This window comes from Halyomorpha halys, unplaced genomic scaffold (assembly GCF_000696795.3).
Source record: "Halyomorpha halys isolate HHAL.00 unplaced genomic scaffold, Hhal_1.1 Scaffold1183.1, whole genome shotgun sequence".
Lineage (NCBI taxonomy): Eukaryota > Metazoa > Arthropoda > Insecta > Hemiptera > Pentatomidae > Halyomorpha > Halyomorpha halys.
The window spans coordinates 329,593-350,560 of record NW_027112552.1 but is presented as its reverse complement, the minus strand read 5'-3'; the positions used below and the strand labels follow the sequence as shown (position 1 = coordinate 350,560).

The following is a 20,968-nucleotide window of genomic DNA, read 5'->3' as shown; positions in this document are numbered from 1 at the left end:
AACATTTTAAGAGGCATTTCTCGGCCATAAAATTATGAAGGGTTGGTTAAACTTGAGAAGTTTCTCCAAAGTCTGTAAGCTAATCACTCTATTGGTTCGTTAACTATGCTTATCGGAGAATTAACGCTTCCCCTCGGCCAAGTCTCTTGAGTGCCCGCTCCAGCCTTCCGAAAATGTGTTGATGTGTTGTCATTATATTAGAATGCTTTGTTATATTTCATCATTTAAAACAAAAAAAGTCAAGAATACATTTTTTCTATTATGAATTCCTTCTACTAATTCTAATAGTAAGTGATTAAGTATATTCTATAATCATTATTCCTCCTCTAACATTTTTATATCTTAGATTACCATGATAAGAGAATTTTCTATATTTGATCTTAGAAGGGGAATTCTGAGATTATAGACTACTTTGAGTAATCAAACGGATGTAAGATACGATCCATTTTTCATAAATAAGAATTAAAAAAAAAATAATAGCATGCTAAAATATTTTATGAATGCGTAGGTAATTAAAATTATAATTCATTTTTACATTAAGTAGTATATTTTTTTTTCTCTTTATAGATAGTTAATATTTTTTAATCTTAGAAGTAGTTTTGTGGAGAAGATAGTTGGGGTGCGGTCAGGAAATAAATGTAAATAAACAAAAACTATTTTTGGTGACGTTTCGACCTGAATTTCAGTTCTTCATCATGGAGCTCAGGCAGAGGTTCTGACCTACCTGGCTACCTGAAATTCAGGTCGAAAAGTCTGCACAAATAAATAGTTTTTTGTTTATTCGCCGACCGCACTCCCCGACTATCTTCTTCAAATATTAATATACAGTCAACTATTAACGCATGATTAGAAATAAGACTGATTATTGATCAGGAAAACGAAAAGAAAGACGTTTTGGATAAGGTCTAATTAAGACTCGGAAGTTTCGGATAAACGGGATTGCAATGTTAGAAATATGAAAAAAAAATTAAGATTCATTTTACAATATCATACTAGAAATAGTCTAAAGAGTAATGAGTATAATATTATAAATGGTACAGGATTATAAATTAATGCTTTAAATAAAGTAGAAATATTTTTAATAAGTCAGTTTTATTAGTTATATCTAACGTTTTCCTGGTGATCAAGGTTGATTCTGGCCAAATCCACAGCCTTGCACAACCGTTGGTCTAGTAACTTCCTTACAAAGTACTACACCCCTTTCCCTTCACAGGTTGTAGCGTTACAGAATAAAAATAGAGAAGAGACTTTGACGTCAGTCGTAACCTAGATTAGTGGAGTGTGTGAACTCCCACAAATTAAAAAAAAAAATTTCATCTGTTGTTATGTCGCAAGCATCTGGTAACATATTATTGTTTAAATTTTAATATCCATACTATTATCGTATTACCTAGTTATGAATTTAAACATTCCTATATCTTACAATATTATAGAAAACTCTTATTTAAGGCTATTTTTTATTAATATTAAAATATTCGAAACTATGTACCATACACTTTGCGAGAGATGATTTTTGTGTGAAATATAAGCCCAATGAAAATTACAATCCTTTTTAATTAAGGAAAATAAGTGCTTTACCACTGTCACTTATTTCCTTGAGTTCATTCATACTATATTGGCACAAAATTTAAATAAATAATTAGAATGAAAAATTAAGAAAATTAAAGTTGGAATAATGTAAAATAAACTTCTTTGAAAGAGGGATAATTATATAAAATACACTCCGCCTGGTAAACTACGAAGTAATCTATCCCAAGGGGGTCCCCCCCCCAACATTCAATTGAGCCGCTAGCAATGAAAACTAGTGGAGGCTGCCTAAATGCATTATTACATTATTAATTATTGGGTGAAAAATCCTTCTTCAAATAAAATTAACTAGCAAAATCTATCCTTAATATTTAAAAAATAAATAATCTTGTGTAATTTAGTCCTAATAATTATTATACTGTCATTTAAAAATAAAATAATAAGAGGGAATTTCCCCTTCCTGTCCCGTCCTTATTATTCCGTGATGGAAGTGTCCTTTATTTTAAAAAACATTTACTAATAGCTAGTAGAGCAGTCATTAAAAACTTCATTTGTATCGAGCTATTTTGTAAATTGACTAAAATTATAACATCGCCTATGATACACTCAAATTTATTTATTATATTGAACTTTCGGTATACAAGCAAACATAAGCGTATCAGTTTTGCCTCACATCTAGGCATCTTTAATATTATATTAAGTTTTTTCACCTTCTGGCATTCTTACTCTTACAATTTGTTTAAATTTCTTATACTGCATTAAGGAAAAAAACAAAGCATAATTATTTTTAATTCACACTTTCTTTTTAAATGTAACTTCTAACCCTTTTATTTAAATGTACTTATTTCTATCCATCATCATTCTTTTATTTGATTTATTACACTTAAGAGTGATAAAGTCCTTATTGTACTATAAAAACTTTTTATTTATATTATTTTAATAAAATCTTTACGAATGCTGATATCTACAAGTTTTAGTATAATTTTATTATTATATGTTTTTTGTCTGCAAAAGATTCCTTACGTCCGTTTCTAATATTTTTTTATTATAAAAAAAATTAATTATGTAAGCATTAAAAGGGAACACAGTATTCCCGAAATGTACTTTAAAAATAATATTAATTATAAACCATTGTATTTAAGGGCCTCCCGTAGTTCAGTGGTTAAGACAGTATTACTAATTTGATGTTACTTGGTGGTGCCGGTTCGAATCCGGCCTGAGGCATGACTTTTTTCATTGAGTGGCGGTCCCAAAAAATGAATAACTTTGACCCCCAACCATGGTTAGGCAGTATAGGACTCCAATGGGAGTGGTGGCCGAAAAAAAAATGATTTCATTGTATTTTAATTTTTGACATATAAGATATTTAAAAAAATTAATATTATCATTTTACCTTAATCCCACTAGTATTCAGTACATATAATACATGTTGAATTGAAATATTACAAATTTACATTAAATTAAGATATAATTTTGTTAAGGACTCATATATTTGTTTAACTTCTACATTTTTTTTGTTAAGCATGAAATAGTCTTTTTAATGTGTCTCTTATATCCACACTAGATTTTCTGTAATAAAAATTGCTGTTATAACAATATACAAAAGGCTTTGGCAATTTCTTTCAAATTTGAGACAATTCTGCTATAGGGGCGTGGGTGTGGACTCACTCAACTAGAGTGGCCGCCATCACAAGAATGTTTAACCCTAATCAACAGAGATACACGCGATGCCAGATCTTCATCTCCTCATCCCGCTTTAATTCGCTTTTTTTCCTTCTATTTCCTCTCATTAACATTTATTATTTTCTTTAATTCCAGAAAGTCTTCAAGCGCCGCGGTTTATCACCCAGCCTTCCTCGTCGAGTACCTACGTCAGTGAAGGGAGGACGAAAATTCTTCAGTGCCAAGCATTAGGTGAGTCCAATTATTTCTTTATACCAGTACTTCGCCTTCTTCTTTTTTCTAATTGAGTTTGTGAAATCAATAGTCATTTAGATGGAAATTAGGGAAACATCATCAATTGAAATTTAACAAAAAAAAAAGATATACTGTAATTTTTTTGGGGAGGTGGGGGATGAGATCGTTTATTGACAGTGTGTAATTAAAATCAAGGAAGATGGTCAAACAGGAATTCAAATAGTACAAAGATATTAATTAAGCACCAACGTGTCGCCCCTCTTTTTAGGATTTCATTAAGTCTATCGTCAAGAAATTAGACTAAAAATTGATTTTTTGGAATATTCTTCATTCTTTGGCTTATTAGACGACGGCCCAGATGAAGCCCTGCAACGACCACCTTTCTTGATATGTTTTTAACAATTTTAAAATTTTAATTTAATAATTAAATTTTTAAAAAATCAGTTACTTCTCTCCATAGTGGTCTATTTATTAAATTACAAACTATATTTTCTCCAATTTAAAAATATGTTTCCTTACATGCCTGAACTATTTGATTATATATAGAAGATAAGCTTATATCATAATATTTAGACCACATGTTATTCTCCTCTTTTTTCTTCATATTCAATTTTTTATTATTTATGTTTTTTTTTTCCTACTTCCAACAATTTTTTGGTGTTCATTTATCTTCTATTTTTATGTTTTATTTTTAAGTTGATAGTTAATAATAAAGCTGCATTTCTTGAATAATCAATTCTGCAAAAAAAAAAGAAAAGAAATTGTACTTTAAGTACCGTTGACAGCAATTGATTTAGAACAACTCTAATAACCCCGGAAAAATCTTTATAAAGCCCACAGTAAAGAAAGTAACAGCAATCTACGGTACTATCTTTGGAATATGTTAAAGTTAAATAAAAACAAACCTTTCTTGCTAAAATTTACGCTATTCAAGAAAAGCACCGTTATATTCTAGTTTTTATTTCTGATTAACTTACCTTTATTCTATTTCATTAATTAAATTAGCATAAGATCTTACAACGTTTCAGAGTATTATCCTATTCTCAGGATATTCTGTTGTTTTTTTTCACAGTTTTTTATGTATATTTTACTTTCTTTTTTTTGTTGTGATTTATCGTTTTATTATTATTATAATCAACATAACTTTCAAATGGCAAATTATATTGCGTCATATTTAGAAAGATATAGGGTTAAATTTCTTACAGAATTGATACAAATCTTCTGTTAATGAACTTTCCTTTATTCTACTATTTTAGTTTTTATAGTTTTCCTGAAGTTTTAGGGTATCCTTCCAGCCTCTGGACTTTTTTTAATTGTTGTAACATTCTTTATATCCATGAATATATTTTTCTATTTTAAGGAGATTTAATAATTTTTCTTCAAAATAAGATTGCAAAATGATTTAGCTCACTTTTGTGATTTTTTTAATCAATTAAATTTTCATTCTACTATATACACGAGTATATTTGTAATTAGTAGTTATAAATAATTAATTTTACTAAATTTTATTCATAATATGTTATTTATTATTCTTATAATTCATAATTTTATGTAGATAATTTTTAATCCATTGCTGCTTAAGAAGAAAACGGGTATAATCGAAAAATTATAAATTTTGTATCGTATTATAATCTGAGTCTGTATAGTTTTCAAATTATAAAACTGATTTTCACAACTATAATCTAAGTTTGTATAGTATTATAATTTGAATCTTTTTTTTAAAATGACTTTGCTAATTTTCGAGTTTCCTAAGATTCGGCTTTTTTCCCTTAATATCGATATATAAATGTGCATACATAAATTTATATATACACTCACCAACATTCTAACCTTTTAAAAGATAATTTTTGACAAGGTTTGGGTATCCTTAAACTAGCGATATATTCGTCTGTAACCCATTAATCATTTTTTAACCTAAAAAATGTGTTATCGGTCGTCCTAAATGAAAAAATAGTCTCTTGGGTACCATCACACAGATAATGTGTACGTTGTCACAAACAGACGAAAATACAAAACATATGGGTTTTTGTGATTAGGAGAACTGTAATAAATATTGTTTAGACTGGTATACCTAATTGGTCATTTGTTTGTTTAACCTTTATATTTATAATTTAAATATCAAATAAAGAGTATAGGATATGATCTTAAAAATGTAGAAGAATGCCATAACATACCCCGTCAAAAAAGTGAAAGTTTTTCGAAAATGAATTTTTTTATTGTCGATGTATTTAGTGTCCTGCATTAGGTAAAGAACTGTTGTGGCTGCAGAATAAAATGGTAGTATGTGCCATAAAGCGAAATACTAATGTTAAGGCAATCATCATATAGTTTACACCATGACAGTGGCTGAAACTGCTGCTGTAACTGCCGCTGTAATTCGTGGATATTTTCTTTCTTAACAACTCATTATGTAATAGATTTCTGTTAAATAACTCGATTTTTTCCTGAGTTTCTTTAGTTTTGAACTGAATTGAAAAAGTATCTTTATTTACGTATTCCATATTTGTATAATCTATACTAATACCCAATACCGGCATTGGTAGATCAGATTGGGTATGTCAATGTTTTTACAATCTACTGGTTGTCTATTTAGACAATACAGTTTTACAAAATTATTGTTAGTTATACAATACATATGGAGAATACAATACAATACATATGTATATTATACATACATATGGAGAATTCAACCATTGATAGAACTCTAATAACATTTCTAGAGGAGACGATCTTTTATACGCCTTAAAGGATGATCAGGTAATAAAGGAGAAACCAGTTTACAAGTGAGTTTGGGTAGTTGGGAAATTTATTGTGTAAAGATTTATTATGTTCGGCAACATATGGAACATTGAAGTTCTGATGGATGGTTTGATTTGTGAAAAAGTTAGGAGCATTAAGGATTTCGGACTGTAAGGATTGGATACGAAAGGAATTGGATGGTTTAGTGGACCCCCAACTCCGTAAGTCCAGATAGGCTGTATGATAAAACTAAACTAAAGGCTGTATGAGAAAAGTAATAAAAAAAAAAAAATTAAGTAAGAGGAAAGAAAAAAAATACATATGAAAACCTAGTTAACAAATATAAGTAAGAAATTAAAATTATTTAAAATAATGAAAAAAGTGGGAAATAAAACGTATATGTGGACAATTAAATATATAAGTATAATAACAGGATTAAAGAAATAAAACATAAAATTAAAGATAATATTAAGGAATAAAAAATATTAATATTTTAATTTAATGATAATAATTTAAAAATTAAAGTAATGGAAATAAATGAGAAAGAAAATATATGTTACTAATGAAATATGTAAGAAATAAAATATAATGTATATATTTTATTTCTTCCTTATCTTTTATATCGTTCAACACTGTTTATGTATCTATAATATTAGGTGTTTTCTTATTTTTTAATCATTCTGTAATTATTTTTATTTATTATAGTTTTTATCTTGTTTTTGTTCTTAGCCCTGATAAAGGCTTGAAATTCTACCGAAACGTTGGAAGTAATAAATAAGTTTTACTTATTTCTTTTCATTGACCGCACCCCCATTATATTATTCTAAATACTATTTATACCCATCTTGGCTGTCAGGATTTTAGTTTTCAATGTGTGTGAACAATAGTCTTAAATAAAACATTGTTGTTATAGTGAGGAATCATTTTTTTTTTTTTTTAATTTTACCTTGCAATTTTACAGTTATGAAATCTAGTTCAGTATTATTCCAAGAGGAGATGAATTATTCTGTTAATGATGTTGGCAGTGGAATCCTTACGTATCCATAGAGATGAGGGGGTGAGCTGCCTGCTGCAGACCTCACCTGGAGACGTTCAGAACGTCGTGGTTTTGATATGTTACAGAGTTTCCGATCGCCTAAGGCTAACAGCAAACCTTGTCATGGGGGAAATTTATGTATTATATGCATGTTACAGGTTAATGAATGACAGGTAATATTAATATATTAATGGGCTCTTGTTGAATTTTTCCAATTTAGGCGATAAAAACCGGAAAGGCAAAAATTATTTTTAAATAGCTATAAGTATTCTTATTTTAGGATTTCTAAAAGTTGGAATAACGATTATATAATTTTTTCCTGCAAAAAAAAATGCAACATTTTACCAAAAGATGATCCGTAATGCAATCTTAATTGCTGGAATTGTCTCGACATTTCCCATACGATTCGAATATGTCTATCTTTCTCATTTATTTATTCGTAATTTTTTGGACTTATATATTGTTTATAAATCCAACAATTAAAACTGTAATTTTTTTTTTAAATAATCAAAATCAGAGGTATTTTAGAGAAGTATTTTTTTTTTTAATTCGTAATTTAATCCCTGTCAGACTATTTAAGTGAGAATAGGATCTAGCTGAGATGAAACATCATTTTATTTAATTAATTATAAATTGAAATGCCGAGTTTAATCAAAGTCGTCGTTCTAGCTATTTTTGAGAAAATCGAAAAAAAAATGTGAAAAATCGATTCTATAAAGTGGCACTTCCGGATAAATTTCTGTTTCACACCAGGCACATATTCTTCTTCAATATATAATTAAAGTTTCGTAAGATTTTTCGTTTTAGTCATTAATTTAGGTCATTAACACACGACACACACTGGCCATTTTGCGAAACTTAATTATTAGGACCTCAGAACGTGTATTACCGTCGAAATTTCGTTTCGTACTTTCCCTTACTGCATATTCCATGTATAGGTAAGTGAAATTAAAAACTTCTAGAACTTGAATTCAACGTAAATATATTATAAAAACTTGTTATATATTCTATGTTATAGTAATAATTTATTATAATGATAAGTTAAGATATTATTGTTCAATTGTGATATAAAAAATGTCTGTGGCTTATCTAGGTCGTTTCTAATAATCTTCACGAATCTCGTTTCTGACATTTTCCTCATGTGATATAATGAAACGACAAAGTAGTGTATTAGGTCTTATTGCAGACAGTGTGGTAACTATCACGCTCGATTCATCACGGTTCGATTAGATACACTGTAATCCAGTCCATACTCACTAGGTGGACATACTGAGTTCTAGCTACCTCCTTACTTGTCATTGTATCAAATATAATTCTGTCTTTTCGAACCTCTGTCATTTTAGCACTGTTTATTGTTTTCTCGGATGAAAGATTCTGGTTGTTATTGTTTTTTTTTGTTTTTTTTATAAAAGTTATTTTTTATCGCTTTTTTTATATAATGATGATTTATCATAGAATATTGAAGTAAAAAAACAAACTATTAATCAATAAATTGTTACATATGTGTAATATTATTGAGGAATAAATAATTTTTCAAAACACTGATGTATGGAAGAGATTCAGAAATAAAAATTAATTTAATTTCTTTATTATTTGTAGGATGTGAACAGACGTGGTAAACCAGGGAAAGTTATTTTATTGATTGGTATTAATGTGTAATTCTCGAAAAAGTCCGGGAATTTTTCGATAATTTATTATTTTTATTATCTTTATTGGAAATTACAACTGTGCATAATTATAAATTTGATGTATGTTATTATGGAGTGATACAGGCGTGTAGAGAAACTATCCATTGGTAAGGACTCTAATAAATTCATTATTAAAAAAATAAAACACTTGTTTTAATTGAAACTTACTTAGACGCAGTAGAACGAATTTGTCTGGATCTGATGAAAAGTATATCACTTCATTAAATAAGTCTTAGAAGTTTAAATAATTTGTGTTGGTTCTCTTAACGTTAAAAAAAAAATCCGAAAAATATTTGTCTCTATAAAACAAGAAAAACATAATCTAAATTGGACCAACATTGGCAAAGATGGAAACTCTCTTTATCTTTATCTTTTTGTAAATTCCTGAGATGCAGTGACTAGGAAATAAGTTGATAAATAAAAATTTACCAATTAAATATTAATTTAAGCTAGCCTGGTAATTCAATATTTTATTTATTGACACATAGAGCTGTACTTAATAATACATCTAGTAAATTCGAAGTAAGATCATTAATGCTATGATACTGACATGTAAAGAAACTACCCATTGGTTCTTCTCTAAAAAACATTTTTACATTAAAAGGTCTCGAGGCCATCTTCTTTTCAGGCGCCTGAGAGGATTATAAGGAATGAATGAGGAAGCTAGGTTAGAAACTAGTGGGTTTTAGTGGTTAGGGAGTTTATAATGGAAGAATTGATATCTGATTCGGACTCGATCGGTTACATATGGAACATTTAGGTCTTTGTGGATGATTTTATTTGTGTCAAAGTAAGGAGCATTGAGAATTTTACGAAGGATTTTGGATTGTAAGGATTGGATACGAGAGGAATTCGAAGGTTTAGTAGAGCCACAAAGCTCAACTCCGTATGTCCAGATTGGCCTTATTATAGTCGTATAGAATAGTTTTTGTAATAAATTGGAAGTTTAAACCGTTGGTCTAGCTAGTGATTGGTGTGATAGTCGGAATCGACATACAGTCTTTTCATTTCATCCTTTAAATACAAAAATTAAAATTAAAACTTAAATGATTAGTTTTCTTTATATTTTTCTGACATTCCTGAAAATTATAAAGATACGAATTTGATTTCCATTGGTCTTTTATACATAATTATATCTATGTTTAAGGTTTTTATATAATTTTTGAAAATGTAGTAGTTTGTATTACTCATCAGATTTTTTTCTAATATTGATGGTTTATTGGAAGGTATGTACTTATTTTTAAAATACTTTTCTGTTATTCCTTTTGGCAGAATCGTTACGTATTAGCATGTTTTATAATTAATTGAGAGCAATTGGGGCTATAAGAAGAACTGGGTTGTTATATCTGGCTGTAACTGGTGCTAACTGAAGCGTTCACCTGTATCGATCTCTGAGTCAGCTATCGATTTTTTACAGCATTTAATGCTAAGGTTAATATCCTGTGTGAGAGGCTGGGTATGTTAGTAGCCATATTATAATATAACTAAATAAATTTAATGTATGTATATGTTGTGGGTTTTGAGGATCAGTACAACTATATATTGTGCAACTTTATTGTGATTGCATAGTCTTAGCCTACAATGAAAAAAACGTTTTTTAGAACAAAGAATTTTATAAACTAATTATTAAAAAACTGCATTGTATAGAGTATAATTTAAGATTAAAAACTATTAAAATTAAAACATTACTTATATTTGTCTATACAATGTGTTCTATATTGTTGAACTCAAGTTTTGTGCCATAACTGAAAAGAGGTGAAATGGGTAAAGGTAAATGTAGGTTTTTTTTTGGTTTTCCAAAGTCTAACCGTTCTTTTTAACAGTTAGTCTGTCCGTTTTTTCTGTTTTGTTTCTAGTTCATTTATATTTAGTGTTGGTAATTATGTCTTATGTGTTTATCAGTTAGTGGTAACATGAATTTAAATTTTATACATCTGATTTCTTGTTAATAGGCCAAGTTTTATATAGTGATTATTTCTTTTAGATTTTGCTTAAAATAGTTTTTTGATTACCTAATGGTACGATTATTGGTGCGTATGTTTAAATCTATGTATTGTTTGTCTTGGTGTAAAGTTTGGATAAAGTGCCTGTGTTTTTGTATGTAATTGCGTAATCGGCTTTTGTTTAAGATTTTTTATATCCACTCTGAGAGTGTTGGTCTATAATTTTGTTTCCTATTTCGAATACTATGGTAAAATTTAATCTGGTGGAATGGTTGTTAAATTCACTTAAAACTATTTCTTTTTCGTTTCTTTAAAATTCTAATCTCTTTTTAAGCAATGATAATTTTATTTATTTATTTACTGATAAGTTTATTTACTCTATTTTTCCCTTCGAAATTTTAATTAAAATACAATCATTGTTATTGGTTTAGCCAAAATTAAAGAACACTTTTCGCTAAATGTTCAATAGATTATTTTTCAGTAGTCATTTGTTTGACACAAAAACACATTCCACAAAATATTATAATATAGATGTCTGTTAAGATTTGAAAATTTACTCTCAGTATTTGTCAAAACCAATTATTTAATTTAATTAATTATGAAACAATTAATAGTTTAATTTTATGAATTTAACTACTCTTTTATAGAGAATAATAAAATATGGATTATCACCGCTGCACTTATACAAATTATTTGTATGCTCATTATGTAATATTAGGAATAGTGTAATGTTCAATGTATTACTTGTAGACTGAATACTACTCCATTAAATATACTGTTTATACAGTACTGAAATGTATGTAAATTTAAAATTCATAAGGGCTATGAACATAATTTTTATACTACTGGCAAATTAATGATAATCTTAATTTTTTTACAGCAGGTTAATAAAATTTACTCATTCTAGGATTAAAAATAAAATCTGTGCGCAACAGTGCATTTTCTATTGTTTCCTAAAAATAAAAAAAATTGAAGCATTGATCAGGTCTGGTAATTAAATGTCACGGAGACGAGCACCACTTCCCGATTCGTCAGGCCTCTTGTTTTCCGTCGTTGTTTTTTTTTCACCCTCCATCTCTCTTACCTCTTACCGGGCCCATGAAGAAAAGGACCCAGACTGTGAACAAGAGATCCAGAACTATAGCAGTGTCTGCCGGGACGAATGAGCTTCTGCTTTAAACATTTTCTTTTTAGTTTTATGTCCCTCAGATGGATGTCTCCTCTCAGGGTTTGGAGAGAGTAACTACTCTCAGCACACTCAGAGTAGCTATTTTTCTCCTCAGAGGAACTCGACGAAACGCTAATTAAACTTATGCCAACTACATGAGCTCGCGTACTACATCGACCCTTGCGGTGGTGTTGAGACCTGAAATTGGAACTTGGAGAGTGTACCATGTCCTTTCTGAAAGTTCCTAATAAGTGGTATTCGAGTGGGAGTACCTGTGGGTGTTTACTTCCTTTCCTCTCCCTCTGCTTTGCCTTTAATTATAGCCCGGCCAACAATGGTTTCATTCATCTGTTCAATTATTTTATTATTGTATACTCACGTATGAGGTTTTATATTACTGAGTGAAGTTATATTTATTAATTTGAACGAAACCACAATTGTAATGTAGCAGATCCATATTCTTAAATTCATTGTTTTTAAATTTTTTTTTGAAAAAATAAATAAATTTATATGATTTGAGGATTAAGGAGAAGTTCAACATTTTATTATAATGAAAAATCTCTCAGTTAAATTTTAAAAATTCCCTTTTAAACATTAAAATTTGTGAAACCATTAGAAAATTGATACTATTACATAATTCTAAAATTTCAATTCTTTCTATTTTTTTAAATTATGTTATTGGTGAAAAAAATGTTGTGCAACACAACAATAGTATTTACAAACTTTACTCTCGAATTAAAAATTTGGGGCGGTGCGCGCATTCAGTTACTAAACTACATAGGTCCTTACGGTTTTTGTTGATTAGTGAGCTCTTGTTGAAGTATAAGGATCTTTTTGTGATTTTAGAAAAAAAAAAAGGAAAGTGAAAATTATGAACAAATGTTTTTTGTTTTTTTTAAATTTTTATGTTGCTATATAAATTCAGGAGTGAGGTATTGTTTACAGGAGGGTTGGTTACCCTTAATTGTGTAAAAATCTGGTGGTCGAGCGTGATTCTGACCAAATCACCTCCTTGCACAACCGTTGGTCTAATAACAGTACTTCTTTACAAAGTACTGAACCTCTGACCCTTCATGGGTTGTAGTGGTACAGATTTAATTTAATTAATATAAATTCATATTTTAGGGTTTATCGACGCGGTAATGACGAAGTTTTTCTGCCAAGAACACCACAGATTAATAAAAAATAAAAAAGCCTTCAATAATTTTGCTTATTTACTTAAGTTGCAATTAACATCCCCTTTCAAGTCACTTCTGACATACGGAGCCTCAGTAAAAATTTTTAAGTTTAAAAAAAAAATATCTTTTTGCTGATAACTTTGGTTCTACAATACCTAGAACCACCATGGTTAGAGAAAAATCTTGTAATTTAAGAAACTTTACCGATCCTCTAAATTTTTAGTTAAAAAGTTGAAGGGATTTTTGGGAAATATTAGTGGTTGTTTGAATTTTATAAAAATGCGTGAAGGGTCTAGTCCCTGCACGCTACTTTTTGTCAATATTTAGATTCGAGTCAAAATTTGCATTTTTTTTTTTTTTATGTACTCTAAACAAATCTTATGATTTGATGTATAATATAATCATTTTTATGAAAATGATTATATTATACTTCCTAGAAGAATATTTTTCTTATTACATATATTCAATAGATCTATAACAACGATCTGTACAAATATTGTCGGGAACATTTATGGGATTGTATTTATGGATTGTAACGGAACAGTAATGTTTCAAAATTACTTTTAACGTCACATTTCGTTCAGAGAATCGCTACTCTAATCCATTTTAGCTGATAGTTCATAAATGGCCAATTCGGTTTTCTCTTCGTGACAGGTAATAGAATGCACAGTAACTATCTCTTTTCAAACACGCATAGTGGCCATTCCGTCAGACAAATGAAATTAGGTATCAATGTTTCCTGCAATTATCTGTAGGGTAGTCGGATTATTTCAATATTAAAACACACTGAAGGGTAGTAATGGTAAAAGTACGTTGAATTTGCTTATGATTAATTAAAAATATCATACTTGTTTATGACACATAACCATTAAGCTATTAACTAGTTTATCCTGACCTCGATGAAGAAACAGTGGATTTATTCAATCCCAATAAAAATCGCAACATAATCTTTTTAAACATTTTATGATGCATTAGGTTACATTTACTAGGTAAATGGTTCCACCTTGCGATGTATCTGCTTCTTACTTCATAGTCAAAATAGTGGTTGATCAATAAGTCAAGAGTTTTAAGTAATAATTTTAAGAGATTTCCGCACTTTCACATTTTTACTTAAAGTTCCATTAAATCAAATAAAGTGAATTAGTTTTTGTGTATTTTCTTATTATTCTTAAAGGTTATTAACTAAGCAATAAAAAACACATTAACGAATTAATTTACAAATTTTTAAATATTAATTAAATAAATCTTAAATTTCATCTAATGTGCGCTCCTATCACTCTCTTTGGGTAGGAGGACTTTTCAGGACTTGTCACAAAAAAGAAAATTAAAATAGCCTGAATTTCTTAGACAATAGGTTTATTTAATTTCTCATTTATCCGTGATGCTAAAAATAGTCACGACATCGAAAAGGTTACCATGGTACCGAGAAAATTTTTTTTATTTGTTTAATGTAATTTACAACTGTACAAAATAATACAATAAGTAAATATGTTGTATGTTTCATATACACTTGAAAATCTTGAAAAGGAACTATCCATCGGTGGTACTTCAAACATTAATTTAAATTTGAAGGTCCCGTAGCCATCTTATTTTCAGACGCCTTGGAGGATTATCAGGGATTGTTAAGGATGAAAGATTAAGAATTAATGGGTTAAGATGGTTAAGGAGTTTGGAATGAAAATACGCATATCTATTTTGGGTCAATTCTGCAACCAATGGGACGTTAAGGTCTTTGCGAATGAGTTTATTTGTAACGTAATAAGGAGCATCAAGGATTTTGCGTAGGATTTTGGATTGTAAGGATTGGATGCGGGAAAAATTTGAGAAAAAAATTTAAAATAAAAAAGGGAGATTTTTTTTTATCTACAAATCTATAATTTTTTTTAGGTTTGCCACTCAGCCTCTTCAAGGGAAATTTTTAAAAAAACACATCTTATGGTGAAGTCTGTTAAATTGTCCAAGATGCATTTTGTGATAAAATATGATATTTTTACTGTGGGACATTTTTGGTTATCAGAAAGCAGAAAGTATACTTGTACTAAACAGTGAACAGGGAATAAACTTTTCAATTTGTAGAAAAAAAACATACTCTAGTCGAGAGCGTAATAAAGGCATTGGTAGCCTGTAATGTGTAACCGTGAAAGATGGCAAATGAATGAAACAGTGTTTTTATCTAATATATGACTTAATAACTAATCGCAAAATTAACTTTTTAGTATCTAATATATATATTCTACAGGAGGAGGAAATGGTTAGGTCGTTTGTAGCTGTGGAGATCCAGTCAACTATTATTAAATAATTAAAAATTTTCAAGTTAATAATTGCAATAACTAATAAACCTACTCCTATATAAATGGTATATACCTACATATGATATAAACCAACTTATTCCTATGACTATATATAATTTTCTTAAAATTTTAGTTCTATTCGCCTTTATATGATGAAATGTCATTTGAATAGGTTAAAGTAAAAATACAAGGGTAAAAACGTATGGTTACGAAATAAATGGGCCGTTTGTACCTGAGGTAGTTAAAATGCTGACTCATGACTGTAGTGGCGTCGGTTTGAATCCGGCCTGGGGGGTGGACTTTTATTTCTGTGGCAGACCCACAAAGTGGAAACTTCAAGGTAGAACAGGCCATAACCGGATTCGAACCCGCCCCTTGGAGTTGGTAATAGAGCCTTACCTCTATTCCATCCCACTCCCCATCCATTTATGATAGAAAACAAAGTTTATGATTTTTAGGATTGAGGAGGGAGGTCTTTGACGTGATCGCGGTTGATGAGTCATGATGATTGGTTCCTTGATTGATTTTTTTGAAACCAGTGGTCTGAACACTTGAGATTAAGACTAAATGAGATTTTTTTTTGTCCAGGAAGACTAGTCCAAGGGCATATTGCGTATTAGATTTCTAGTACCCAATATGTTTATGGGGTATTAGAAACTTAAACTTTGACAAAAACTTTTCTTTTTTTTTTTTTTTTTTATAATAATCTAAAATAAACTTTAGTCAATGGTAAATTAATTATGCCCAGAGTAGATTGATGATGAGTGCGCAGAGACCCAACGATGGCTAACACTACACTGTTGGGTATTCAATACTGATTACCGATCTCTTGGACACACTGTCTAGATATGGTGAATCCAGAGGATATCAGATAGCCAATTGGGTCCTATTATTCAAACTGACATCCAATGGGAACTATTTCAAAACCATGTTTTGCCAATCATCAATCATTCGGCCCTACCCAGAAATTTGTGGGTATATCGACCATTTTATACATTTTCAATCATTGTGATGTATGGGCTAATTTTACAATCTAATGGACAGTTAATGCACATGTTTATGCCTTAGAAGTGTACTATACCACATTGAAATCAATTGTTTAAATCACTTGTTTACAATAATATTTTCATATTGTAACTTTGTGAACATTTTTTTCTTTTTTGGTTACTTTCATCCTCTATTTTAAGAAATAAATACAGTTATAATATAAAAGTTGAGAGAATGAATATATGACTCGGATTAACTCATTTTTTTCATAGCCTCATCTGTTTCAGGTAATTGCATTTTCTTAAAAAGCTCATTTTTCTAAATATGCGCATTTTAATGAGGCCTCAATGACATCTTAATGATTTCTGGTTATTTAGTATAGTTTATAATTAATAAATAGGTGACGGAGCTCACGTTTTATTTGTATTGAACTTATACTAAACTTTAAACTAAAAAGTAATTACATAAGTTTAGCTATCCTCGAGGTATTCCCAAAGGAATAAGTTGATTGAAGAAGGAATTTGTTAAATTTTGCACAAATTGAAATGGTTTTTCAATTCTGACAGTTATGAAATCCTCTATTTTAAGGAATTTTGTAAAAAAAAAAAATTTTTTTTAATTTATCGAGAAGAAAGTATATCCCTAACCAAATAGAAAAACCACTGAAAACGTCTGAAATACTGATCCACTCTAGTTACTTTCAGATCTTAAATATGACTGCCATATATATTAATTGGAAAATTTTATTATTTATTTATTGTAATTATAATTATTTTATTTAGGACAGGTTTTTTTTTGTATTACTGTTTACAGATTGTCACAAGGCTGTAATAAGTAGTGTTAAATATTACGTTGCATATAGGGTATATTCCCTTGTCTTGGACAGTGATGCACCCCCCTTTTTTTATGTCATTCCTGATACACGGGGATGGGCAGGAGTATCTACAGGGTACTGTTTTATAAACAAATATCTCCCATGGCAGATAATTATTTATTCTATTACTGAAGCCATGAGTCAACCCTGTGTGTTATGGTGCCCTCCTGGGGTCCATCTAGACCCATAAAGTGGGTACCCTTAATTCTTGAGCGTGATCTTGACAAATTCACTTACTTGCATAACCGATAAATATATACATATATATATTCCTAGGATCAAAAATTACTTATTTTGGTATTTATAAACATGGATCTACATTGCTTACAAAAAATATTTTAAATTAAAAGAAAAAAATAATTAGCAGAAAGGTGTTCTTTGTATATTAAAAAATTGTCATTAGTTTTTATGAACACTTTCGATTTTGCGGATGAAAATTCTAAAATTTTTCACATTTTTGAGCTTGAATTTTAATTATCTGTAAAACAGATGAGTTTACCAAAACCAATCAAAATAAACAAGTAATAATGTCTATTTTGTTATTGCTTGGTATCTTATTTTTCGAAAATAGGCAAAAAAGTAACTGAGATCTGGGATTTTGAAGTTGGGAGAATATAACTGGCTAGTAGTTTTTCGACAAAAATGCCCCAAAACAGCAGTGTTATAGCTAATTTAATCTGATAAATCCGTTATGGAATACCTTACACGTTAGATGAACTGAATGTGTCCGTATTATGTGTAGTTTAAAAATATAAATTTATATTGAATTAAAATGGATAATTTAATTGTAGACTCGCTTTAAGCTTTTTATTATCTATTATATGCGAATATTTTCGGCTTTCTGTGACGAAAACATTTGGTTGTAATTCTAGAAGCTGTGGTTTTTCGTAACCTGATCAGGATTCTTTTCTTGCTGTCTAATGTTCCCGTTGATAATGCCCTTATATGATCAATAATTATTGATTGTATGACAAAACATAGGCTTCTTTTATATATTTATTTATATAATTTCACTAACGCCTTCAAATGAATAGTACACTAATGGCTAAGGGTTATATATTTTTCAATGTAGCAATTTTTAGGAAAACATATAAAATAAAATAAATCAAACATGTCTCAGTAATGTATACTTCATCCCCACCCCTCCTGTATCCCCCATTTCTTAACTATTATTATTGTACTTTTAGGGTAATTTAGGTAATTGTACTATTATTATAGTAATTTTTAACTTTTAAATTTGCTTCAGTACCTAGGAGAGTAGGGAAACTTTGTCAATGTAATATTCACCAACCTGTGCACCATAGTAGCTTATTTTTGTATTATAGTTGTCCATAATTGTTTTTATTATGTTTTATAATGTTAGACTGAACTTTGAACTTTGTTTTATTATTTTTTTTCTTAAAGCGACACTCATTCAAGAGCGATGTCTTGTACGGCAGCATCAGACGTACCTGTCTAAGGCGCCACTGGTTTACCTATCCCCCTTATTTGTTCATGAACATGAGAACGTTGAGTTCAAGCAAACATAAAATTTACAATCTGGACTTTCCAAAGGATAGTGGCTTTAAAGTGATGTTTACCGCTATTTCATATTCCTGTTTTTTCTTGCTCCAGTATTTTGTAGCTGTGATTTGGTATTTTACTTTCCTTTAGCACTTTACAAACTGGAGGTATGTATAAAAGATAACAAAGTGTCTTGTCAAGATGAGATAGTAGTAATTAATTACAAGTTTACTGTTATAGTTCCAGTAAAAACCGTAACCATTAGATAGCGAAAATAATGATGCGTTTATTGTTGATGGTAGATTCAATGTGAGTAGAAGATGGTCAGGGGGTGGAGTAATAATGAAAATAAAGTTAGCTTCACTTATTTGTGTTTATTAGTACTACGTTAGGCGTTATCTTTTTATCATTTACGAAAATATTAGCTTGAAGAAAGTAAGTGTTAACGCAATAAAACTTTACTTTGTCCTTACAAATAATTAAGATAATTGATTTATAATTATCAAATTATGGTATTTGGCACGTAGGCATGGCATAAGCTGATGTGCCAAATAATCAAGATCAATAACTAAGAAAAAATCCACATTTTCCAGCTTCACAAATAACGAATTAAACATCTCGTAGGATAAAATCTCAATGAAACACCTCCAACGCAAAGCTGTTCCGTTGTCATAACGGCCTCCCCTAAATATTTAAAATTTCATCCTGGAAAAAATTGAAGGACTGTATTATAATGGCGTTTAGATGGGTGCATGGGTTGCTATTGACAGCGGTAGATTGAAATCGTGAGAAAGCTGGGACAGACAGTACAGTCATTAGTATTCCGAAGGGGGGCGACAGGATGGTCTGCTTACTGATGTCCCAGCAACAGGCAGGCTCGTGTAGTCGTATGCTTCTCTGGAGCCTATTACAGCTGGACCTCTCCGGGCTCCTTTCAGATCCAAGGATTGGATTTAGGAAAGGATTGAGCCTGAGGAGGAAAATGATGAATCCCCGTCAGCCGAATGCTGAGGGATCTCCGGCGGATAGATGTCTTTTTGGAAGAGAACTACCTCTCATATCCGCGCTCCCGGTACGGATTTAGGGCTTCATATTTTCTCTCCTTTATAGGCACTGATTCCTTCTGCTAAGGATTAAATTCGTTTAGTTGATGTGACTTATTGTTTTAATCTTCGAGTTTTAATATTATTTCTTAATTTTTGATGTAATAGTCATGTACAACTATAATCAAATTATAGTGGTTTGAAATAGCTAGACTCAGAGAAAACTTGCAAATAGCCATAAGTTGTGTTCTATTTTTTTTTTTTTTTTTTTTTTGGTGATCAGTAATCATTTATAGTGGAAAATATTTCTACTTATTTGAATTAACTTGTCCAATAAAGAAGGAGATGTGCGAAAAATTCAAGACTATCTTTACTTAATAGTGATATAGTAGTAACTCTATCCCTTAATCTGATGTAAAATGACAATTCTTAAAAAAATATTGACTAATATATTGTTTTAATTCTAATAATCTCTGTCTATGGAGATATAAATTGAGAGATGGACTGTGTATTAAGAGTATACATTCAATTAACCATTATAAATACAAATAAGGCTTTTAATTCTTGATTATACATTTGGAAAAAATAAATATAAGAGTTTTGCCAAACATGTTACAATTTAACTTAGTTGTGGTCGGTTAAATTTTAACTATCGAATAGGAGAAATTTATGTTAATAAAGAATCAATCACTCTTTCTCCTTCCGCTGGTGTAAATTTACTTGCTCTCTGAATTGTTTTTTTGCATGCAAATCTGATTCTGAGCTCTTCTGTTGTTTCACTTTTTTTGGGACATTGTTTTGTTGAATTCTGGTTTTCTGGCATCTGGTAATTAGTCTTGCCCACAGATGGCGCAGCTTCTTGCTCTTGATGTAATGTCAACTGAATAATAATGTTAAATTGAGTTTTTTGCATAAAAATACGCCATTATTCACGTTACATAACACAATTATAGAAAAATGTAGGTTGGTACTTAAAATACTTATTATTGGTACTATGTATAACTTATACCTTATACATAGTACCAATAATAAGTATTTTAAGTACCAACCTACATTTTTCTTATGTTGTGTTAT

At 29.7% G+C, this 20,968-nt stretch overlaps 1 protein-coding gene across 2 annotated transcripts in view; it reads left to right on the top strand.

The window, feature by feature from the left end:
• Positions 1-20,968, top strand: part of sdk (sidekick cell adhesion molecule) — a 372,487-nt gene that overhangs the window by 224,865 nt on the left and 126,654 nt on the right. For both annotated transcript variants that reach the window (XM_014433298.3, XM_014433297.3), the window contains exon 2: positions 3,346-3,441. In XM_014433298.3, coding sequence (XP_014288784.1) covers positions 3,346-3,441 — 96 coding nt within the window. The remainder of the gene's footprint in view (positions 1-3,345; positions 3,442-20,968) is intronic.